Source organism: Carettochelys insculpta, chromosome 1 (genome assembly GCF_033958435.1).
Source record: "Carettochelys insculpta isolate YL-2023 chromosome 1, ASM3395843v1, whole genome shotgun sequence".
Lineage (NCBI taxonomy): Eukaryota > Metazoa > Chordata > Testudines > Carettochelyidae > Carettochelys > Carettochelys insculpta.
Genome location: NC_134137.1, coordinates 19,251,419 through 19,277,065, shown reverse-complemented (window position 1 = coordinate 19,277,065; position 25,647 = coordinate 19,251,419). Strand labels below are relative to the sequence as shown.

Sequence of the window (25,647 nt, the reverse complement as noted above, 5' to 3'; positions counted from 1 at the left end):
GAGCTCCCTGGCAGGAGAAGCTGCCACCCCAAGACACGGGGTGACAGGGAACAGAAGGCCCACAAAATATGGGGCAATTTGTGTATTTGCTTAAAAAGGTCAGGACGCCTGTGAGACAGCTTAAATAAGGGCCTCTCCCAGTAAAAACAGGACAGATGGTCACCCCACCTCTAGGCTAATTATTCCCTTACCCAAGAGGTAGACAAGGTGCAGGAAGGCCATGGGAGAGTGACAGGCTCCTCAGGGAAAGAGAGCCTCTGGCTTTCCCCCTCCTTGGCCGTGTGAGCTAAGGATCATATGATGAATACAGAGCAGCACAGGTGTAAAGGAGTTGGAAAGAACAGTGTAAACACACTGCACAAAGCATTTCACCAGATGCAGGCCTCTGAGGGCGTTGTGCTAGGAAAGAGACAGCAACAGGACAAGGCCCCGTTATAGCCCCCTCATCACAGTAGTGTCTCTCCTCACAATCTTTGATGGATTTATCTACTCAGCCCTCCATGAAGCAAGACAGTGCATGTGGCAGATACAGCAGTTCCCTGCACTATCCTTGAAAAAACTTAGGGTATTGAGGTTAAGTCCCTTTGGAGTCCATTGCATTAAATGCAAAGCGTGGGTATTGTTACAGGCTGGGATTGCTTGTAACCCCTAATGGGGGAGAGGGGATGGGAACTTCGAAGGCACATACCACACAATGTATCAGTGAAGGATGGACTTCTGGGGAAACATCAAATATTTGCCTGGGGACTCTCCAGTGGGAGTGAAGGCAAATTAGTACCTCCTCTTATTCAGTCCCCTCCTCCCAGCCTTTTGAAGCCACCCCCTGAGGAGTGGACCATTGTTTTCTGATTGCCTGGTCCTGGAATCTGAAGATCATAGGTGTTTGTTTATAACACTTAGCTCAGAACTTAGAGTTGCAGAAAAGCTGATTTCTGCCAGTGCCCTTGTTGGACTTGGGTGTGACCTCTGGCTTATTAGAATGCACGTAGGTTCTTTGATTGATTTTTAATATTATCTGTGCAATGCTTTCACACTAATACCTCTGTTTGCTTAGCAAGGGCAATGTGGTAGCTTATAGCTGAAGCAGTTTATAGCCTCTCGAGAGAAAACAAAGCTCAGATGCTGGCTGTTTAGACAGTCCATCACAGGAGAGATCTGGAAATGCACAGCCTGGAAAAATGTTCATGCGTAGGGAGAAAGAGGCAGGTCTTTATCTAAGAGAACTGATGGATGAGGAGCCAGTAGCCTTGAGTGGATGCCCATGAGGAACCACATGGGGGGAATATATTTAGAATTTAAGAATATAAGAATGGCCATAACTGGGTCAGACCAAAGGTCCACCCAGCCCAGTAGCCTGTCTGCCGACAGTGGCCAGTACCAGGTGCCCTAGAGGGGGTGGATCAAAGACAATGATCAAGTGATTTGTCTCCTGCCATCCATCCCCAGCCTCTGACAATCAGAGGCCAGGGACACCATTTGCCCTTCAGTGTGGCAGTGGCATTATCTCCATTTTAGAGATGGAAAATTGAGGCACAGAAAGGCTAAGTGACATGCCCAAGGTCATACATGAATTCTGGGTCACAGCAGGGAATAGAAGCAGGTCTCCCAAGTTCTAGGCTAGCACCTTTTCCCCTGGACCATTCTTCCTCTCCACTAAACTAAAATGGAATCAGGAAAAGGCTTAAAAATCCCTTTAACTGGATCTGAAATAGGCAAGTTGTTCTGCTGCTGACATACCCCTCTGCCTATTTCCCCTCCCTTTGTTTGTTACATCTCCTTACTGCATCTTGTCTTCCACCTACATTCTGGTGGGGACAGGAACCATGTTGTGTTGTATGGCCCTGCTCCAAAGTCTACGGAAGTTCAAGGAAATAATCTATTGACTTCACTGGGTTTTGGATCATACTGTGCATCAAAACTGCACCAAAAGCTAAATCCTATGGGGGTCCCCCACCCATCTGACAGTAATTCAAAGGCTACACAAACACAATCCTCTTCTCCTTCATACATACATTGCCTTCATCATCCACCACCTGGATCTGCCCAGAGTCACAAAGTTTGACCACAGCTCCAATGGGAACGTCGAATTCCCGACCAGTTTTGAGGTCCATCCATACATAATCCCCCTGAAATGAGAGAGGGGAAAAGCTCAGTCACAGGAAAGATGAGCAAAAGAACACAGCACCACAGGGACTACAGGGGAGGACTCCCGTTCAGAGTCATTTCTGAATGTTTCACTTCAAAATATGGGTGCAAGTACAAATGACCTTCTTTGCACTCCATTCAATACCCACCTCCATTCATTACCCACCTCCTGTGCCGTATTCCCTGTTAAGTTGAGCACCTGGGCGACCATGCAGGAGAGATTCAGGTGCCACCCAGCTGATTAGCAGATCACCCACAGCCATTAGCCTGTGTTTCTATTAGTGGCGCCCATCTGCACATGCCTTGTGCACATAACAAAACTTATTCCTCCCCTGGACTGAAAAATTTAGAGGGAACTCTGCTGCTGTGTAGCTCTCCTCAGCACTGGACCTCAAAGCATTTACAAAGGTGATGCAGGGCACAACAAACCGTGTTTGTTTTCAAATATTAAATGCCAAGCTAGTCTTCCTGGCCGTCTGGTTCCTGCACCCTTCTGGTGAAATTTGTTTCACATGTTTCATGTTCTCCTCAAATATGCAGGATAGATGTATGCTGTTTTCTAAATGAGGCTGAGCTTCTCAGGTAATCCCTTGCTTCCAGCAACCACATCCCTCAGATAAACCACAAATATTCCAAGACTTGTGATGTAATGAGGAGAGCTGGCAACCACTCCGCAACTTTACCAGCTCACTGTATTAGCACACAATCGGGTATCAGAATATGCTGCCTTTTGCCTAAATATTGATTGTTAAAGTCATCATGCAGGCCCGTAGCTAAAGCAAAGTCTCTCTGCTTTCAGGGAGAACTGGAAGGGACTTTGAGAGGTCATCAAGTCCAGTCCCCTGACCTCACAGCAGGATCAGGCACCTTCTAGAATCTCTAGACCATCCCTGATAGATCCCTATCTGACCTGCTCTTAAATATCTCCAGTAATGGAGATTCCACAACCTCCCTAGTCAATTTATTCCAGTGTTTAACCACCCTGACAGTTAGGAAATTTTTCATATTTTTCAGCAAGAAGGGATTTTTCAAAAATGGTGTTTGTTTTCAAAGGAACCCCATCTACTCTGCTTGTTTTTTTTTCTGAAAACAGCACTTCTGGAATAGCAAGTGGCTGCCATTATGCAAATGAGGCACATGACATGTAAATAAGTCCCTCGTTTGCATTTCTGATTGGCCACATTTGCATCCCACTTCTGAAAGGGGAATGTAGTATAGCCACAGCCTTTGAGAATAGCTATTCAGCCAGTTACTTGTGTGAGGCCCAATAGAAGCAAAACCACCAACACATGGCACTTCATAGTGATTAGCTCTTGGCCATTAACAGTGCTACCTTACTGGACCTACACTGGGACAGTTTGGGATAATTCAAGACATAGGGCACAGCACCATGGAATCAAGAACATTTTCAATCATTTCATAAATAACCATCTCTGAACCAACCATGTCCTTAATGATTATTCCCAATAGCAGCCACTATGCTTGGCAAATTCCAAAGCCTCCAGTCCCTGCCACCAGGAGCTTACAATCTAGGCATAGAGGCAAAGGAACAACAGGCAATTTATACACACACACCAACTCCATTCACTGTAATCAGCACATTAGAGGTGTTTTTGTTTTAATGGTGGCTTACAGGTGGACAGAAAAGGGGCTTTACAAATAAGCTCACAGAAGCTGTACCATGCGCAGAGGACCACAAAGAAGAGGTGCAGATGTGATTGTGTGAGAGGCTGGCACAAGGATATAGATTTCAAAGGAGCTGAAAGCCCTTTTCAGTGTTTAGAGCCAGTGACCTTTAGCTTACCGATAAAAGAGTCAGGGGTTTCAAGGCTTGGTTGACATTCCGGAGCAATGCCCATTTGCCCTGGTCCTTCTCTTCAGCATCCACCACACTGGGGCAGTCCTGCATGTTGATGGTTTTTGCCTCTTTAGCATTCTAGAAAGGCCACTCCACTATAGGAACATCTTCTCTCATTCCTCCACATACTCTGCTAGCTGGCAAGGAATCTTCAAAGGTATCAGCTGGTTTGCTTTATGCATCCTGCTTCACAAAAGTGATTGCAAGCGTTCATTCCTGCGGTGAGGCAGTCTCTCCTGAGTCACAGTGTGGTTCTTGCAGAAGATTTTCTCCTAACAGGAGAGTGTCCATAGAAGAGCCTAAGGAAAGCTTCAGTTTTTCTCACGGTACACCACTGGAATATGATAGAGCTATCCCATAGTATGTTGCATTGTGGGAATCTATACACTGAGCAGACAACAGTGTGGTTCTTCACTTACAGTTCCTCCCAGCATCTCCAGTTAATTGGTGATCTTTGGTAGGCGAGCTAAATGAAACTACAATCAACAATTTGGACTTGAGGCCTCCTGAAAATATCACTGTACGATTGAAGATAAATCTCTGAATTTTACCATGACTGCTTTCCTTTCCCTTCCTTTCTCAGTGAAATAACTTGTCAGCAGCTTGATGTCTTTCAGGACGGAGACACTGAATACTCTTGGATACTTATTAATCCACAAATGTAGTCATGCCCCATGTAACACATGGCTTTTAATTAACCTAATACCTTGCAATACCAAATTAACCAAAGCGCAGTGGGAACCCAAAACCAAAGGCCATCTGGATTTGCTTTAAACTGATCACCTCCAGCAGTTCCATAGCAACTGGATTTTAAATAATTGAGTGGATGGTGTTCTCAGGTGCATTACTTGTGTAGCTTTATGGAGTAACTTGGGCTAAGCTATAGATTGAAGTTACCTGCAAGTGTAAAGAATATCATAATTACAGCATGTTTCGCTTTTCCAGGGCCCAATCCTACAGTCCTTGGCTGTATGAGTAGTCCAGAGCACTCTTCTCATAAGGAGTATTTGTATGAGTAAGGCTTGGTTTCTATTCACACCTCTCATCTAAGGACCTCAGCTCACTGCATAAACAAGAAATACGACAGTTTGGGATTAATATCCCTAGGGACAAGAGTCAGCAGAGTACATTGCATTCCTGTTCTGTCTTCATCAGCTCCTGTTACACACCCTGGAACACCTTCCTGCACCCGACCTCCAAGTGACAAGTTTAGGATTCCACTCGCCTGGGCAAACATTGCTCACCCACTTAGGGCAACTTAAAGTCACTTTGCACCACTAAGGCTCATCTAGACAAACAACGAGCAACAAGCTGGGCTGTACAACTACAGTGCACTAGCCTGCCACATGTTGAGTCCAGGTAGAACTGCTCTGGGCGCTGTGAAATGGGAGCTCTCAGTGAGCAGAGTTCACATGGACAGTCGGTGCATGGCGAGTTTAGTACGCTGTACATTTACACCCTAGCATTCTGTGCACTGTTTGTCTAAAGCTACACTAAGTGACTCTAGCTAGGTGTAGGATCTGGCCTAGGGGTAGCAACCTTTCAGATGCAGAGTGCCATAATTTCACTTTTGGACTTCTATGTAGGATCTGAGTGCTGGTGATACTTTTAAAAATCACTCATAGCCCTACTTACAACAGCTTTGTTAGTAAATAAATTAAGAGACAGAGCTTCACTGTTCAGGTGGTGGTTAGTAGACGGTCTTTTGTCAATCTATAGGCAGCATGGCTTTCAGCAAGCTCCCAGTTGTGTGAGGGAGGGGGGCTGTGGCTGAGCTCCTGCCTCATGTGCTGATGAAAATTAGGTCCTGTGCCACTCTTGGCATCTGTGCTAGAGGTTGCTGACCCCAATCAGGCCCCTGCCACGGGGAGATCTAATTCGAGTCTGCAGAGAGAGTGAGAAGACAGACTGGACTAGTAAAACAGTGTACAAAGACCAGGCACAGGGACCAAATCCTATGTCCCCGCTCAGTGATTATCCTTCCTTATACAAAGCTTCCACTAACATCACAATTCCATTGACTTCCCTTTGGCCTGTGGAGGAGATTTTTTCTTTTTTTTTGGCAAGCGAGCTTGCGGAGGAGATCTCATCAAAGGAGGACTTTGCACATCTCCCAGATGGCACACTGTGACCGCAGACAATAGAAATCCATGAGCATGCAAAAATCCACTTCTGTTTTACAGATTTAAGTGTCTCTAAGGGAGGCGGCATGCCATGACAACTGCAACACACCCCCACACAGAGCAGATGACAAAGTATTACCTGACAGTTATCCCATCCAGCACCTGTCATTGCAGTGTATCATTGTGAGTTATGATCATTAATAAACTACCTCACTCCATTCCTGTGAAGTAGGCACTGTTAGAGCTACTCTACAGAAGAGTAAAGTGAGGCACACACAAGTTACATGATTTGTCCAAGGTCACACAGAGAGTGTGCAGCAAAGTCAGGAATAGACTCCAGGGGTCTTGAACTCTGTCCTTTGGCCTAATCACCAGACCTTTCTGTCCCTCCCTTTGGATGGATGTATAATACCCACAGAAATGTGCCTCCCCTGCCACATATCTTTCCCAATCACCTTCCTACTCAGTGCATGGCTGTTTATGGCAATGCATTTAGTTCTCAGCCGAGGAGGAGCCTTCATAGCTTCCTTTTCTGATCTGTGCTATGTTCCAGCTTCTCACCTAAATAAAATCTCTGTGTTTAGTAACAGCAGAAATGCTCAGTGCTATAAACCCAGGGGATAAGAGGGACATCTGCATTCTATCTAGAAGGCTTAGGACCTGCTCCCCCTCCCCATCTATGCATGTGTCCACTCTTTGTGCTTCCCGGGGGAAGAGGATTAGGCTGTGCTTCTTTGGAGACCATCAGACCACCACATGTCTCAATCAGCCTGAGGCACTTGTACATGAGTTATAGGACACACTGTTTTCCTTTATCAGCAGCCTGAGTGCGCTGCCTTTGCAGCAATCTCATCCAATTCAGCCTGGGAATTAAGCTCTGGTATCCAGCATCAAGGTGTAGAGCAATATATCACGGAGTCACAGACTGGCTCATACTGCTCTTCCTGAGGGAGCATGCTGTGTGTAGAGTGGATAATAAAGGACTACACCTAAGGCAGGGGCCAGCAACCAAAATAACAAGAAGAGCCATTTTTTTAAATTTGGTAAAACCTCAGTAATTCAAGAGCTGCAATGCATGTGAGTAAGACTTTATTAGCAATACCATCAAAACACAGACAACATATCATATCCCACAATGCACTGCCCATATGAAGGGGGAGTTATCCAGTATTCGGAGCTGATATATCGTTTGCTGTTTCGATAGGAGTTGTTCAGTTTTGGGCTTTTAGATGTTCACCGAAATATCAAAAATACTCAGGAGGGTTGGGTTTTTTTTTCACTTCGCCATTATGGTGGCAGGAGCCACTAAGAAGTCTTTGAAGAGCTGCAGGTTGCAGACCCTGATCTACGGGAATAAGGGAACAAAGGAAATGGAGTCATTCAGCCAGTCAGCCTCGCCACCCGTCTTATATTACAGCTCATTGTGGTAACACTAGACCCACTGCCACAGAAATAGATGTGTGAGCCATAGGGCCATTGAACACTGCAGAGTTTATCTATCATCTGTGTTACAATAGCATCTAGAGGGCCCTGCTGAGATCAGCTCCCTAGGGGTTGTACATATACGTACTGCATACACATGTAACAGGATAACTAACATATTTTTTCTATAACTATACCAAAAGCCTGCCTCTACAGCCAGAATGAAGAGCAGCAGCCATTCATTGTGAAGCCTGGAGTCACATATGCACATTCCATCTAAATTTCATTATTGTAGTGTTACGTCAGGCTGTTAAGAAGCAGACCACATCCTAATGTCACCCACTGTCAGCAGATAAAGAAACAGAGCTCAAGATGGTCACAGAGAGGTAGCCGTGTTAGTCTGTATCTTTGTTTTGTGAAGATCTCAAGATGGGTAGACAAAACTTGGTTAACAGCATTTTGTCTGGCAAGAAACTACTTATCAATAGCTGAGTTTGTGGAAGCCTCATTCTGTGATGATTGTCCTCACTTTTCTACTCTTTTCTGTGTAATCTGTCTGATTTGTGATTGTTTCTGTCTGCTGTACAATTAATTTTGCTAGGTATAAATCAAATGTAGGTGGTGGGGTATTATTGGTTAGGTAATTCTGTTATAGTAGGTTAGGATTGGTGAGTAAAATTATACTAAAATAATTGGTCAAGTTATAGATAAACAGGACTCAAGTTTCACTAGTTAAACTGGTGTGCAAGAAGGAAAAACAGCAGGAAGGAGGGAAAAGAAAAGCAAGAAGAAGGGAAAAGACCTGAAGAACTTACTTCCAAGACACAGCCTAAGGTAAGGGGACTGTTGGACCCTTATTAAAACTCAGTGGTTGGTTGGCTACCTCCCAGTTCTAAAAGGGGAAGGGTCCCTGAGAAACCAGGGCTCTGAGTCTGACAGTCCCCAGGGACAATGGAAAGAGGCCAACACTCCAGGTTAGCCAGATTGACAGGTTGGACAGGCCAACAAGAGAATTAGGAGGCCAGGTCTAGTCCTCCTCTGTGAGCTGGCTTTTGACTGCGTCTCTCTGAGAAGAGGAGGGAGAGGTAAGAAGAGAAGCAAGCAGCACAAGCTGTGCTGGCAGGCAGACCTGCAGTGAGAGAGGCAGAGACACATACAGCCCGAGGAGCGCAGCTGTGCTGGCGGGCAGACCTGCAGTGACAGAGCCAGAGACACACACAGCCCGAGGAGCGCAGCTGTGCTGGGAGGCAGACCTGCAGTGAGAGAGGCAGAGACACATACAGCCCGAGGAGAGCTGATCCTGTGCTAAGAAGCAGACCTGCAGTGACCAGAGAGCTAAAGGGATCAGCGAAAATATGCAAGGAGCTGGAGGCTGGCAAAGCAACATAGTCTGCAGCTGGGCGTGGTGGGCAGCTGGGACCTCCAAAAGCATGGGAGAGGCTCTGGGCAGGGAGACACCACACCGTGCAGGCCAGACTTGGAGAGGGATTGTAACTCCAGCTTGGAGAAGGGCCCTGCCAGTTAGAGCCTGAAGTCCTGTAGTCACTGCTTGAGCAAACATGTTCAACCTGCAGGCCCACCCCTGCAGCACGGCCAGGGCCTGAGAGAGAGCCCTGGGCCTTAGGAGGAACAGACCGTGCTTACACTCAGCAGACTGCTGTTTGTGATGTCCCCGTGCCAGAGAGTGCGGCTGTGTGTTCTCTTTTAACCTCTCTCATTTTTACTTATTCTTTTATTTTTAATCAGTTGTTGTTTAATAAATTGTATTTACTTCGAACTATATGTAGTGATAGCAGCTCAGGAAAACATCCAGTGTGAAGAGGGAGCATCCTGGAGTGGGGACACCTTAGTTTCTGCCCCAAGTGACAATAAGGTTGGGGTTCAGCCCCAGGAAACCTGGGCCCAGCCTTGCTGGGATTTCAAGGACTTTGCTACTAAGGAGGTAGAAGGGGAGCCCCCAGGGTCAGGGAGCCCATTGGGTAAAGGAAGTGGGATCCTTTCCCATTCAGATCCTTTTGCTGGTCCACTTCACTGGGGTAGTATAGAAAACAGGAAAGTTCCCCACAATAGTGGGACAATTTCCCCGTTTACACTAAAAACATTGCTACCAGAATTCCTCTGCATGACCCTGAGGTGCAGTAACCAACACCCAGAGAAACTGACTTTGGCCAACGGGAAGTCTGCCTGCCTGTATCAGGATTGGTGAGCATGACACGGAGTGCTTAGCATGTATTCTGCTCTCTGGTAATTGTCAATAAAGAGAGAATAAGAATATTACTGTGTAAGGCTTTTTCAGTGGCAAAGATCCTTTGGACCCACAGGAATTATGCCCTGAGCCTTAGGAATTGGGTAAGGGTGTGTGGAAGTGTGGAAGGGTTAAAGAAATTCCTCAAGTGTGGAAGGGTTAAAGAAATTTGTGCAGGTGACACACACAGCAGGAGACAGTCTTTGCCTGGAAGAAATTAAGTTGCAAATAGGCAAGGGGCAGGAGAAAGGAAGTACTGCTTCCCTGCTTCACAGAGAGAAACCAGATCCAAAGTAAGGACACATCTGCTTAGAGCCAGAGCAGTGTGTCTCACAGCTTGGGTCAGCTAATTTGGGCTTACTGGGCTAAACATAACAGGAGCCCAAACCCCACAGGGGAGGATGGTTTCAGGGCACAGGTTAGAGCCATAGCTTGAATGTCTACACTGCTATTTTTATCCATGTGATACAAACCTGCAGCTACTTGATATGTGTCTTTTAGAGCTGGCAGGGATCTCTGGAGGTCATCTAGTCCAGTCCCCTGCCCTCTTGGCAGGACCAAGCACCATCCCTGACATTTATTTGCCCCAATCCCTAAATGGCCTCCTCAAGGATTGAGCTCACGTCCCTGGGTTTAGCAGGCCAATGCTCATGCCACTGAGCTATCCCTCCCCCTTCTGAGTTACCCTTCCTGCTGTCAGAGATGTCCTGTGCATAGGCTGGCTTGGGGTGGCTGCCCTGGGCCCCACACCTTGAAGTGGCCACCCCAACAGACCTAAGGATGGGATGGTCCCCCATACTGATGGGAGACCACAGTGCCTAGGACACCCTCCAGGATTACTGGGAGACCCGGCGCAGGGCAGCAGCAGGGGTCACCCCTGGACGCATTAACTGCCACCGCAGGAGCCAGAGCAACACAGCAGCCTGCTTTGCTTTGCAGCCATCTCCCAACCCAGGGCGGCAGCAAGTGGAGCACACTGGCCTGGACACTCCACTCCCCTCAGAATGCAGGGCTGGGGCTGGGGCGCTCTGCTTTGCGCCACATCAGTGAGTGCGGGGGAGGGGGACCCCTGGTAGTCCCCTGGGTCACACAGTACCAGGGAGGGGGCTTCAGAAAAAGAGTATGAGGAGGAGGGGTGGGAGAGGCAGGGTGGTTGCCCTAGGTGCTGCACCTGAGGTGGGGTTGCCCCGGCCCTGTAGCCCCATGGACAGCTCTGCCTGCTGCCGCATGTTGTATTTGGTTTTGCTCTTTTCCCACTGTGGACGTCTCCTCATTGGTGAGTCCCAGATCACAAAGGGTGTCTATTGCAGAGCCAGGCATTGAACCAAAGTCTTCAGCCAGCATCACCCACAAGAGCATCTTTGTTGTTTTCTTTGTGCCTCAAAAATACAGCAAACCCAGGGCTCAAGCATTGCCTTCCCAGCCCCTGGAGAAGGACACGCTCTCACAGAACTTTCTTGCGTACTCTCTTGGGGAGGATACAGCCACTGCTACTGTAAACAGCCGACATTCAATGTGCTTTGAGCATGGGACCTGTGCTGGATTGCTTGGGTGGAACCCTCTCCCCACGGCCACTACCCCAGACTGTAACAGTGACCCCAGCCTCTAGCTCACCTTAGCACAGTAGTTCACTAATCTGTTTGCAGTCTGCCCACCTCATTCCCAATTTACCCTTCCCCCAGCCCCCACCACATCTTGCTTATTCACTAGAGCACAGACAGCCTCTTTGGCATGCAGGTTACAGGGGGCCTCTGCTAGTGGCATTTTCATGGCCTCCTCTCACTCCTGTGCTGGAGCAATGGTGGCCCTGCTGCTTTAATTGGGCCTTCCATCTTCACATAAGGGATAGAGAGAGAGAAAGGTGGGCCTGACCCTGGCTACGTCTACACGTGAAGCCAACATCGAAATAGGCTATTTCGATGAATAACGTCTACACGTCCTCCAGGGCTGGCAACGTCGATGTTCAACTTCGACGTTGCGCGGCACCACATCGAAATAGGCGCTGCGAGGGAACGTCTACACGCCAAAGTAGCACACATCGAAATAAGGGTGCTAGGCACAGCTGCAGACAGGGTCACAGGGTGGACTCAACAGCAAGCCGCTCCCTTAAAGGGCCCCTCCCAGACACAGTTGCACTAAACAACACAAGATACACAGAGCCGACAACTGGTTGCAGACCCTGTGCCTGCAGCATGGTTCCCCAGCTGCCGCAGCAGCAGCCAGAAGCCCTGGGCTAAGGGCTGCTGCCCACGGTGACCATAGAGCCCCGCAGGGGCTGGAGAGAGAGCATCTCTCAACCCCCCAGCTGATGGCCGCCATGGAGGACCCGGCAATTTCGACGTTGCGGGACGCGGATCGTCTACACGGTCCCTACTTCGACGTTGAACGTCGAAGTAGGGCGCTATTCCGATCCCCTCATGAGGTTAGCGACTTCGACGTCTCGTCGCCTAACGTCGAAGTTAACTTCGAAATAGCGCCCGACGCGTGTAGCCGCGACGGGCGCTATTTCGAAGTTAGTGCCGCTACTTCGAAGTAGCGTGCACGTGTAGACACAGCTTCTCTGTCCAGGCATCAGGCATTCCCAGCTTGGGTCCTTCTGCCACTGCACCAAGATCATATGGCATTGTTCAGACAAGTGAGACAAATGCCCTTCATCATCATCATCAATAACTGTGGGCTCAGTGCCCGTTGGTGTCTGATGCCTCTCTCACTATTTCCTTCCATCTTTCCTTATCCAGTGCTTAGTTTCTGTAGACTAGCTCCGTAACAATCTACTACATCATCTATCCATTCTCTTTGGGGTGTGCCTCTCCTATTCGAACCCTCCATTATGCCGAATACTAGGGTCTTGATTTTTCATTCGTCGTCCATTCTGCAAATATGTCCAAATAGTTGTAGCTTCCGTTTCATAACCTGCTGTAAAGTTCTCTTTCGGCTGTATCTTCCTATATAATTCCTCATTGGTGACCTTCTGCATCCATCCTATTCTCAGAATCTTTCTATAACAACTCCTTTTGAATGCCAATATTCTTCTTTTTGAATCTTTCTTTATCACCCATGTCTCACAGCCGTATAGCATGCTGCTGAGTACACACGTTTTCAAGACACCCAGCTTCGTTCTTAAGCTAATTGCTTTGCTTTTCCAGATCTTATCCATTGCCTTCAAACTCGCTCTTGCTTTCACTATTCTAGTCACTATTTCCTTCTTACAGTCTAGATCATAGGTTATGTTGCTCCCCAGATATGTGAACTTCTCTACATTTTCTAGTTCAATACCGTCGACACTGATCTGACACTGACAAATGCCCTTGGAGGGCCAAAACCCTGGTCCTTCACTCCCCAAACCATGATCTTCGTGGCCTCTCTGAAAGCAGAACTTTCTTTGCTGATAGTGACGCTGTGTTGCCCAATACTGCTTAACCCGCAGGGCACACAAGAAACATGACACAAACAGCTCATGCCCATAGCGGTGTTACTCACAGCACAGACTGCTATTCAAACCTCCACTTACACAGAGGCGCAGCATTATAGCCACTTCAGCACAAAACCCTGATGTCTCCTTAGACTGCTGCAGACCCATAAAGTACGTGTATCACTGAACTTAGATCACCTCTACTGACTGCAGCTATGATCCAGTTCTTCTCACTGACACCTTTATAGGGCCATTGGCTTTAATGGAGTTATTCCTGACTTACACTGGCAAGGAAAATCAGGACTGTGTAGCACTATGCTGCATGCCCATCATTAGTTGCACAGTAGCTATTAGCATCCATGGGAAGTACGCGGGGGGCAGGGAGGGGAAGCCGCCTTGAGTTTCCGCTGGAGAAGATGGTGTCCTGCACCCACGAGTTTCATCTAAAAATCAGTGACCCCAGTAGAGGGCTGGCACCCAAAGAATTCTGCTGGTCCCACTTCATGCTGACATAAGATTATCTTTCTGATTTCTGCTGACCTATCAGACAGTAGCTGTGAGACCAGGTACTGTGCTACAGGCAAGTGCCCTCAGAAGCAAAGGGATGGCTGCAAAGGGACCTTTGAATAATTCAACAATCAATGCACCATTAGCCGGCTCATCCTGTAAGTTTGATAGCTGAGCCACTGTTGAAGGGAGTGGGGGAGGGGTGAGTCAGGCTGTAGACTAGATTTCTCCCTTGGCTTAAAGGTACTGTCACTACTTTGGGGAGCAAAAATAATTATCAGGATCCCTCCTGGGGAGAGTAGAGTTGCGGGGACAGTTTGGGCCTGCCCTGAAACAGTTCAAATCCCATTCAGCTGTGAATTTGGTTCCAGGTCTACTCACAGTAGTTTGCAGTTGTCTGCTTTGGATTTTGGTACTCCCTCGCTGACTTTGTATATCAGGAGTACAAAAGTACGCTGCAATGGATCATTTCATTTGTCTACATCTCCCATTTGGTGCAGAGCAGAATTAATACCAAGGAGGAATGATTTAATCCTGCAAAGCCCTGTGTCTTTATAAGCAGACTAAGCAGGTTTCACATAAGCATCTCGAACCTAGACAACATGATGCCCAAAAACATTCTTTAAGTCCAGCACAAAAGGTAGATGGAGCTGGGCTCAATTGTTAGGGATAATCAGATGCTAAGGAGGAACAGGAAAATAGGAGATGAAGCTAATTAGTCACACCCCTGAATGCAGCTCTGAATGCAAACGGAGACAGGACAAGGGAAACATCATGTTTAGGAGGTGATAGGGTATAACAGTGCAACATGCATAACACAGAACCCTTGGAGCTGTATCATGACTAGGAGAGGTAGAGATGTCAGGAAAGGTGAAGAACAATAACATCCCATTTGGTCAGTGATCACTCACACACTGGAAAGCCACTGTCCCAGGACTAGGCCTCATGCAAGCTTGGGCAGTAACTGAACCATGCAGTTCAATTGGTATTCTGGGGAATTCCTAACAAATGCAGGAATAGGGGATTGATTAGTTTTTAACTTTGTGTCAGGGATGCGGGGAGAAGCAGTAGAATGAAACATCCAAGGAGACAAGAGACAAGATAGCCAGAGAGACACTTGTTTCTTGACCCTGAGAAAAGCTAAGAGAAAGAGATCTGTGTAAAATGCTACATAAGAGGCTTAAAACTGTAAGCCAAGACATTGTCTCCAACACTTTCATTCCTCTGTGTTCGTTGTTCTACAGATAAACAGACTGCATCAAAAACATGCTTGACTCCATCATTCGTTTCTCCTCCTAATAGAAACAATCCTCAAGACACTGAATTTTGACCAACCACTTAGGTCAAAAAGGGGTAACATTAGGATTAATTGGATTTTCTTTCTGTGGGCCATTTAAGTCAGACAACCTTGTGACCTTTTGGAGAAAACTGATCCAACCCTGACACCCTGGCTTGGGATACCTCCCTAAAATATGCTACCACATATACAATGGCTCTGGCTTATGGCTGAGAAGTTCTGTGGACTGTAGCTGGTTGGAAAACAGTGAGTGTTCTTTATGAAAAAATGTCTCTGAAATTTTGAATGTTTGAAAAATGCCATACCATTGTGTAAAACTCATGGGGAGGAGGGAAAGCTGCAACAACAAAAATGGAAAGTTTTTCCATAAAAAATCTGAAAAATATTTCTCCCAACTCCATAAGCACTGATAGTAACAGTGAACTAAAAGATGACCTGTCCCTGTCCTAGCCTACTTACAGAACCTTTTCCATGTTTTCATCACTAGTGGATATTAGCACCTTCCAGTAGTACCCTCAAGGACATGACTTCACATTTTGCCACAAGTACTTCATTTTCTCTCCCATCCTTCTCCCTGGGGGAGAACAGTGAATGTAGGGAAATGTTTTCTTTTGGTAGGGTTTGGGTTGTGGAGATTTTTTAAAATCTCTATGCTGTTCTGTGTCTGTGTTACAGAAGGCAAGTTGAAGAAAGGTATCTGGCTGTTACGATGGAAGGTGATGAGATAGATGACGTTATCTAGGGGTACACTACCCAGAATATTGACCCAGTCAGGGTCGATCTTCCGGTGTTCAATTTCACACACCTAATGGGGATGTGCAAAATTGAACCATCAAGGGTTAACAGTCCACCCCTGTACTTCTCAGTCTCAGGAGGAGTAAGGAAGGTCGATGGGAGAGTTTCTCTCTTTGACCTCCTCAGTGAGGATAGCCAGGTGAGTCGACTGTAAATAAGTAGATTCCAGCTATGCAATTGCTGTAGCTGGAATTGCATATCTACAATCGACTTTAAGATCTAGTGTAGACCTGGCCTAGTTTTCATGGGAGTTTGTTCTGCAGCTTCAGACTGGCCCTTAAGAAAGCTCTTACCTCCTACACAGATAAGCTTAATCCTCATGGCAGAGTCCTTTGACTCTGTAATAAGTTAGTAGCACACTTCCAGCTCCCTGCCCATGAATAACCCAGTCATTACTGTACAGGCTGCTTGTCCTGAAAGAATAATAAAAATAAACCCACCTGATAAACCTACTTATCTGAGCGGAGTGTGAAATGAAGAGGATCTGGTTTGATTCAATTCCCGAAAGATCAGATCTAAGTTATTCTGCATGAGTTCCACATATATGGCATGGTCGTGTGGGTAAAACTGGTCAATTTTTTCATTATATTTTTTATTCAATGGGAAATGCAGATTTGTCAAAGTCAAAAATGTTTCACAGAGACAGTTCAATTTCATTTTCTTCACAAAAAGTGGGAAAAAACTAAAACATCTCTGCAAAACAAAATGTTTCATGTTATTTCAAATATACCCACCCCATCCCTTCAAAAATCAAAATTTTCTGGAAAAAATTGAAAGCATTGGCAAATGAAATTTAATGTGGGTAAGTGTAAGGTAATACACATTGGGAAAAATAACCCCAATCATACATACAATGTGATGGGGGCAAATTTAGATACAACAGATCAAGAAAGGGATCTTGGAATTATAGTGGATAGTTCTCTGAAAACATCCACGCAGTGTGCAGCAGCAGTCAGTAAAGCAAATAGGATGTTAGGAATTATTAAAAACGGGATAGAGAATAAGATGAAGATATCATACTTCCCCTATATAAAACTATGGTACGCCCACATCTTGAGTATTGCGTGCAGATGTGGTCTCCCCACCTCAAAAAAGATATACTGGAATTAGAAAAAGTTCAGAAAAGGGCAACTAAAATGATCAAGGATCTGGAAAGGGTCCCATATGAGGAGAGGCTAGAGAGACTGGGACTTTTCAGTCTAGAAAAGAGGAGACAGAGGGGTGATATGATAGAGGTATATAAAATCATGAATGGTGGGGAGAAAGTGAATATTGAAAAGTTATTTACTTGTTCCCATAATATAAGAACTAGAGGACACCAAATGAAATTAATGGGTAGTAGGTTCAAAACTAATAAAAGAAAATTTTTCTTCACACAGCGTACAGTCAACCTGTGGAACTCCTTGCCGGAGGAGGCTGTGAAGGCCAGCACTCTAACAGAGTTTAAAATAGAGCTTGATAAATTTTTGGAGGTTAGGTCCATAAATGGCTATTAGCCAAGGGTAAAGTATGGTGCCCCTAGCCTTTACTCAAAGGCTGGAGACAGATGCAGGAGACAAATCGCTTGATCATTGTCTTCGGTTCACCTCCTCTGGGGCACCTGGCACTGGCCACTGTCGGCAGACAGGATACTGGGCTGGATGGACCTTTGGTCGGACCCAGTATGGCCATTCTTATGTTCTTATGTTATGTTCATTTTAGATAGTCTGAAACTATTGTTTTAGTTTTTTTCAGAAATAAAATTTAATTTGTGATTAGCTGTAAGATCTTATTTTCTTAGAGGTGACCTCTAAATATGTTTCATATTTTTAGTTTATGAGATTTGTAATCCTGATGATCCACTCTGCTTTACTTTTTTTCAGAAAGTTATTTATGATTTTTAAGGCCTAATCTATGCAATATTTGAACTAGTATTACTATGTTGGTTACAGGTGTGGTTTTTTTCCTTTTACATACATAATTATACTGATATAACCTCAAATATGGACACAGCTATACTGGTCTAGAACATAAGAATGGCCATATTGGTCTTACCAATGATCCATCTAGCCCAGTTCCCTGTCTTCTGACAATGGCTGGTGCTGGATTTTTCAGAGAGAATCAACAGAACACAGCAATTTATCGAGAGATCTGTCCCCTATTGTCCAGTCCCAGCTTCTAGCAGTCAGAGATTAGGAAACCCAGAGTGTGGTGATGTGTTCCTGACCATCTTGGCTCATAGCAAGTAATTAACCTATCTTCCGTGAACTTCTCAAATTCTTTCTGGAATGATATAAAGATATTACTATTAACTATACACACATTAATAATGGTATGACTGTACCCACACTATAGGGGGTTGTAACTCTACTTCATAATACTGCAAACTTCATAATACTTCATAATACTGCAAACTAAAATCATAAAAATCACATAATACTATGAAGTGGGTCTGTCCCAGGAAAGCTCATTACCTAATAAATCATTTTGTTAGTCTTTAAAGTGCTAGAGGAGTGTGGTTTTGTTTTGTTGGCTTACAGACTAACATGGCTACCTCTCTGTTACTATTCTACTGATACAGTGTTAGTACTACACTGGTACACAGCCTCAAAATCCAGTTAGTCTGTAGTTTCACAAAAAGCAAGCAGTCCTGTAGCACCTGAAAGACTAACAGTGCAGAACAATGTGTAGATAAGGCCTAATATTTAAAATACTGGCTCCATTTTATGAACAAAAATAACCCAAAACAAAACATAAAAGACAAGTGAGTAAAAGTTAAACTGCCCTTCAGTAAAAGAAAACAGAAACAAAAACTATTATTTGCATGCTAAGTAAATACAAACAGCACTGACTCTGTCATATTCTCTTTAATTATACATTGATGCATTGCTGTGGTTACTGCAGGTGTGGGGAGGGGGGAAAACTCACAGACTAGTAAAGGTCAAATTATAGTTCATTAATTAACATGTCCCTGGGGGCTGAGATGTCACTGCTTACAAAAGTGAACCTACATGACCTCTGAGGACCAAAGGGGTGTGTTCAAAAGGCAAAGTGTGCACCATCAGGACACAGAAACCAGAAGTCAAACAAATGGAGCAAAAAATGTATCTTCTCAATATGATTTGAAACACAGTCTCAAGATTTTGGGGGAGGGAGACTTGGCTCATGACCCTTGAACTGTCAGGGCTGGTAATACATGTTTATTTATGAGGACTGTGAGACAAAATCCAAAAGACCTTCCAAACAAAAGGAAGAAGTATACAGAAGAGCTCCCAATTGAGAGTTCTTTGCCAGTTGCCTGACCTCTGCTGAGAAAGCCTCCTCTCTCATCCTGCTTGAAGAATCTCCCCAAATTATTTGTGGTTTGTTCCTGGAGGCCAGAAATGGAAAGCAACCAATCAGCTCTGTGAGCTATTCTGAAGTAGAATGCCAGCAGTGCCCTCTGTTGAGTATATTTAAAATGACAATGCAGTAGGAAGCCCAAGATGCTGTTTCTTGGAGATTTTTCACTGGACTTTAATTTGACTATCAAATTAGTGACGCCTGAAGAGAGTGACTGGGAACAGAGAAGTAGCTGGGTTAGTCTGTATTCTAACAAAACAAATCAGCAGTCATGTAGCACTTTAAAGACTAGCAAAATGATTCATTAGGTGAGATGAGCAGGAAATTAATCCCAAATGTTCACACTATGATAAGATGGCAGAAAGGCTTTGACAGACTGTAGGGAATTAAGAAAAGAGCAAATGGGTAGGTAGGAGGCATTTACAAAGAAAAATTAAAAGAATTAAATTGGTAGGTGAGTTAGCTAATGGCTGCAGGGGATGGAGAGGACATACAAAGGAGTGGAATTGTTTAGGGAGGTTCCAGAAGGTATAGAGAGGAGTCATCATCATCATAATCAACAACCATGGGCTCAATGTCCTTCCATCTTTTCCTCTCCAGCGTGGAGTGTCTTAGTTTCTGTAGACTAGCCCCACGCCAATCCACTATATCATCTACCCATTCTCTGTGGGGTCTGCTTCTCCTATTCAAACCATCCATTATGTCGAATATCAGGGTCTTGACTTTTCGCTCGTTGTTCATTCTGCAGATATGCCCGAATAGCTGTAACTTACGTTGTGTAACCTTCTGCAGTAGGCTCTCTTTTGTCTGTATTTTCCTATATAATTCCTCGTTGGTGACCTTCTGCATGCATCCTATTCTCAGGATCTTTCTATAACAACTCCTCTCGAATGCCAATATTCTTCTCTTTGAATCTTTCCTTATCACCCATGTCTCACATCCATACAACCTGGTGCTGAATACATACGTTTTCAAGATGCTCAGCTTCGTTCCTAAACTTATCACTCTGCTTTTCCAGATCTTATCCATTGCCTTCAAACTCACTCTTGCTTTCACTATTGTAATCGCTATTTCCTTCTTACAATCTAGATCAGACGTCATGTTGCTACCCAGATATATGAACTTCTCTATATTCTCTAGTTCCATCTCATCTACACTGATTTTCCTTCCTATTTCCTTATCTACAACTATGATTATCTTCGTTTTATCAATGTTCATAATCTGCCCATACCGCTTCCCTTTTTCATTTAGCACCTGCACCAATCTTGCTAGTTTCTCTTCATCTTCTTCTATGTTAATTATATCATCCATGAGCCTCAAGTTGTTAATTCTCATCCTATGCCCTGATATCCCTTCTACTTCTGCCTTGATTGTGTTCATTGCTTGGAGTAGTTGCTATTATTTGCATTGCAGTAGCCTTAGAAATCCCAGCCAAGATGGGTGTTTATGTGTATAGGACATACACAAAGGAAGAGTGCATCCCTTCCTAAAGAGCTTTCAAATTTAGGCTGGTTTTCAAATAACTATACTCGGAGCCCCTTCCAACAGCACTAGTCATGAAAATCTTGGCCTAAATAGGCAAGACTTTTATCTTGGCTAGTAATCTGAACAGAATTGAACATGCATCTGAATATCATCCAGAGTTACACTAGCTAGAAGAAAAAACCTGTAAGGACCATTAGCTGTTATGGCTTTGGGAGGGAAGCCAACTGTTAGCTGGTTGGGGTTATGATGCTATTTCCCCTATGGACAATTTATTAGGTAGCTGCCACTAGGTGGGTTTTATTGATCTTCTGAATTACCAGGAATGGGTCACTGCTGGAGAGAGAATATCTGACCAGGTGGGCAATGGAGCTAATCTGGTATAGTAATTCCTTTGTTGCTATGTAAATGATTTGGAGTGCTGGCTCTCTCTTTGTTCTGCATTTGTACAGAGTGTAGAACAGTAGGGTCACTGGAGCTCTTACCTGCCATTGAAGTAAACATTATGTAAAGTAAGATGTATTCTTGTGCCGAATGTCTCTCATCTGTAGCCTTGACAGGAGTATATAAAATGAGCTTAACTCAGTTCTGAGGATGCCAGTGCAAGAATGGCGTCCTCTCCGCATACTAATTGAAAAGACACATCTCAGTCTGTTTCCATAGACCAGTTGCCAATAGCTCTCAGCACATAATAGAACAGCAGCATGTAAACATGGTTAATTGCCTCTCATGGCTCTCTTTGGACATGAGCACTGTCCAATGGCAGGTGTCTAGTCCTGGACTGCAGCAGATTTATGAGGTTGCCATGCAGTAAAACACCATTATAGAGTGATTTGCAGATCATAAAATTGCCAGCATGTGACCTGCAGAGTCATTTCCAGCAGTGGGTCTGGCAATGAAGTGAACGGCCCCATCCTCAGAGCAGCACAAAAATCAGTCACATTCCATTCATGCTGGCTGCACAGAAGGCTCCTGAGGTGAGAGATGGAAAACGCTGGCTGGATTCTGTCCCCGCCGAAGTCAATCAATGGGAGTCCTGCCAGTGACGTCAGTGGAGCAGCGTTCGTCTCTCTCCTCTTTTGCCCCAGAAAGCCAATATTCTTTTCCTTGAGGCCCAGCGCAAGTGACTTTTGGGGAAGGGAGGCCAGAATCATCCCCCACAGGCTGAAGAACAGGAGTGGCACGCGACTCCAATAAAACATCAGGAGTAGCCTCTGAAGACCTACCGCCCCACCTGTCCTCCAGCAGAAGAAACAGCAGGAGATAAGCACAGGAATGGATTTCACACTCCCTTCTTGCAAAGGTCCCTCTCATTTTTTCCATCCCTGGGCAGAATAAATGTTGCTATGTGCACTGAGGCATGTGTGGATGTGCACCTCCAGGAGAAACACACACTGCTGGCTCTGAGCGCTCTGCTAATCAGCTGGGTGGCATTTGAATCTCTGCTGGTTGGCTGTCCAGGTGCTCAGCTTACAGGGAACATTGTCTTTTCACATCCCGTCTTACCTGTATGTCCCTTCCCTGGCAGGAATGAATCCCTTTGTGGACCTGAAATTTACACAGGACGTCATGGCTTCAGATCTTGAGCTGAGTGCCATTGAAGTCAAAGTTTCCCAGAGTGCTGACTTCTCAGTCTTACTCTCTTCTTGAGCAGCAGTTGCCAGAGCAAAGGAGATTGATATCAACAGCAGAGGAAGAGACGGGATATGTCTCAAATATCTCACTCTCAAGTTTGCTGGAAAACCAAACTTACAAGTGGGTCCTGTATTGTAATCATAGAATCACAGGGCTGGAAGGAATTGCAGGTGGTCATCGAGTACAGCCCCCTGCCTAAAGCAGGATCAACCCCAACTAAGTCATCCCAGCCAGGACTTTGTCAAGTTGGGACTTAAAAACCTCTAGGGATGGAGATTCCACCACCTCTCTAGGTAACACATTCCGGTGCTTCACCACCCTCCTGCTGAAATAGTTTTTCCTAATATCCAACTTATACCTCTCCTTCTGCAACTTCAGACCATTATTCCTTGTTCTGCCATCTGTCACTACTGAGAACAGCCTCTCTCCATCCTCTTTAGAGCTCCGCTTTAGGAAGTTGAAGGCTGCTATTAAATCACCCCTCAGTCTTCTCTTCCCGCAAACTAAACAAGCCCAAATCTCTCAGCCTCTCCTCATAGGTCATGTGCTCCAGCCCCTTAATCATTTTTGTTGCCCTCCGCTGAACCTGCTCCAGCACATTCACATTCTTTCTATACTGGGAGGCCCAAAACTGGATGGAGTACTCTTGATGTGGCCTCACCAGCGCCAAATAGATAGGAACAACAACTTCTCTAGATCTACTCAAGATGCTCCTACTAATGCACCTCAATATGCCGTTAGCCTTCTTGGCTACAAGGGTACACTGTTTACTCATATCTGGCCTTTTATCCACCATAATCCCGAGGTCCCTTTCCATCGTACTGCTGCTGAGCCAGTTGGTCCCCAGCCTATAACAATGCTTGCGATTCTTTCGCCCCAAGTGCAGGACTCTACACCTCTCGTTGGAGCCTTTTGGCCCAATCCTCCAATTTATCCAGGTCACTCTGGATCCTATCTCTACACTCCAACATATCTATCTTTCCCCCTAGCTTGGCATCATCTGCAAACTTGCTGAGGGTGCAATCCAGTCCCTCATCCAGGTCATCAATAAAGATGTTGAACAACACCAGCACCAAAAATGAGCCTTGGGGCACTCCATTTGAAACCTACTGCCATCCAGATATTGAGCCACTGACCACTACCCATTAGGCACGACCGTCAAGCCAGCTTTCTATCCATCTTATAGTTCGTGTGTCCAATCCATGCTTCCTTAACTTAAGGGCAAGAATGGTCTGGGAGACTGTATCAAAAGCTTTGCTGAAGTAAAGGTATATCACATCCACTGACTTCCCCATGTCCACAGAGCATGTTAACTCATCATAAAAACTAATCAAATTGGCCAGGCGTGACTTGCCCTTGGTGAATCCATGTTGACTACTTTTGATCACTTTCCCCTCTTCCAAGTGCTCCAAAATGGATTCCTTGAGGATCCCCTCCATTATTTTCCTAGGGATTGAGGTAAGGCTGACTGGTCTATAGTTCCCTGCTTTGTGTTTCTTTACTTTTTTAAAGATGGGCACTACATTTACCTTTTTCCAATCATCTGGGATCTCTCCTGATCTCCAAGAGTCTTCAAAGACAATGGCCAAAGGCTCAGCAGTGATTTCTGCAAATTCCCTCAGTACACTTGGGTGCATTAAATCCACACCCATGGATTTGTGTACATCTAGTTTTTTTTAAGTAGCTCTTAACTCACTCCTTCCCCACCAAGGGCTGGTCTCACCTTTCCATACTGCATTGTCTAGAACCGTAGTGTGGGAGCTGTCCTTGTCCACGAAGACTGAGGCAAAAAAAAAAAAAAGCATTGAGTACTTCAGCTTTTCTTACATCATCTGTCATAGGTTACCTCTCTGATCCAGTAATGGCCCCACATGTTCCCTGATAACCCTCTTATTGTTAACATGCCTGTAGAAACTCTTTTTGTTACCCTTCGCATCCCTTGCCAGCTGCAGTTCCAATTGTGCCTTTCCTGTCCTGATTACTGCCTGGCATTTTCCAGCCATATGTTTATACTCCTCCTTAGTCAGCTGTCCACATTTCCATTTCTTATACACATCCTTTTTGAGTTTAAGCTGCCCAAGGATTTCCCTGTTAAGCCAAGCTGGTTGCCTACCATATTTGCGTTTCTTACTATGCAGTGGGATGGTTTGCTCCAGTGCTTTCAGTAAGACTTCTTTAAAATACTGCCAGTTCTCCTGAACTCTTTTCCCCTTTATCTTCATTTCCCAAGGGATCCTGCCCATCAGTTCTCTCAGGGAATTGAAGTCTGATCTTTAGAAAGCAAGGGTAAACAACCTTGGTAAAGCCTCAAACTGAGTCTGTTCTGGTCTGGCTATGGTCTGAAGAAGCGGGTCTGTCCCACAAAAGCTCACCTAATAAACCATTTTGCTAGTCTTTAAAGTGCTACTTGACTGCTTTTTGTTTTGATCATTTCTATTGCTTCTGCCACTAAGTTTAACCCAAAGACACTCAGCTGGCTTTTCTCCCTCTTTATACTGAGGCTCTGAGCTATCATACTGCTCCCTCACATATAGAGCGCAACTCCTCCTCCTTTTCTCCCCGCCTGTCCTTCCTAAACAGTTTATATCCATTCATGACTGTGCTCCAGTTACATGGGTCGTCCCACCAAGTCTCCATTATTCCAACCACCTCATACTTCTTTGACTATAACAGGGCCTCTAACTCCTTCTGTTTGTTTCCCAGGCTTCTTGTATTTGTGTACAAGCGCCGTAGAGCAGTGGCTGATTGTCCTACTTTCTCCTCTTCACCCAGGAATCCTACTTTGTTATTTTCTATTCCTTCCCCACTTACCTCAGGTCTTGCATCACCGTTCCCCGACAAACCTAGTTTAAAGCCTTCCTCACCAGGTTTGCAGGCCTGCCTGCAAAGATGCTCTTTCCTGTCTTGGTTAGATGTATCCCATTTCTTCCCATCAATCCTTGTTCACAAAACAGAATCCCATGGTCGAAGAAACCAAATCCTTCTCTGCGACACCACCTACGCAACCATGCATTTACCTCGGTTACTTGAAAATCCCTACCTGTACCCCTTCCTTCCACAATACTAACGCAATTTGCAGCAGAGTTACTATTGTTTACTCAGCCACTAGTTTAGTAGAATAATTAATTCTTTTTAAAATATATATACTTATCTCCAGCTAATTGTCTAGGTCAGTGATTCCCAAACTGTGGGCATGAGGAGTTTCTGGGGGTTGGGGTCAGGGTTTTGGCAATGAGAAAAAAATAAATGTTTAATGTCAAATTCAGCTGAAATACTCATTTTTTAACTGCACTTAAACATTTCATCTGTAAGCACCCATCAGAATTGTTAATCCTTTCCAAATATTTTTAAAAAATTAGAGTGTTTAGATTTCAACATTTGTGAGCATTATTCATCACAAATTTT

At 45.1% G+C, this 25,647-nt stretch overlaps 1 protein-coding gene and 1 long non-coding RNA gene across 2 annotated transcripts in view; both read right to left on the bottom strand.

Annotated features, from left to right (window-relative positions):
* Window positions 1-4,054, bottom strand: part of MYO7A (myosin VIIA) — a 116,009-nt gene extending 111,955 nt beyond the window's left edge. Inside the window, exons 1-2 of the mRNA XM_074980896.1 lie at window positions 3,950-4,054; window positions 2,013-2,126 (exon numbers count right to left, since the gene is read on the bottom strand). Of these exons, the coding sequence (XP_074836997.1) occupies window positions 2,013-2,126; window positions 3,950-4,054 (219 nt within the window). The remainder of the gene's footprint in view (window positions 1-2,012; window positions 2,127-3,949) is intronic.
* Window positions 4,055-7,421: 3,367 nt separating this feature from the next.
* LOC142006938 (uncharacterized) overlaps window positions 7,422-25,647 on the bottom strand; it is a 60,003-nt gene continuing 41,777 nt past the window's right edge. Inside the window, exon 3 of the long non-coding RNA XR_012643856.1 lies at window positions 7,422-7,471. This is a non-coding gene — a long non-coding RNA (uncharacterized LOC142006938). The remainder of the gene's footprint in view (window positions 7,472-25,647) is intronic.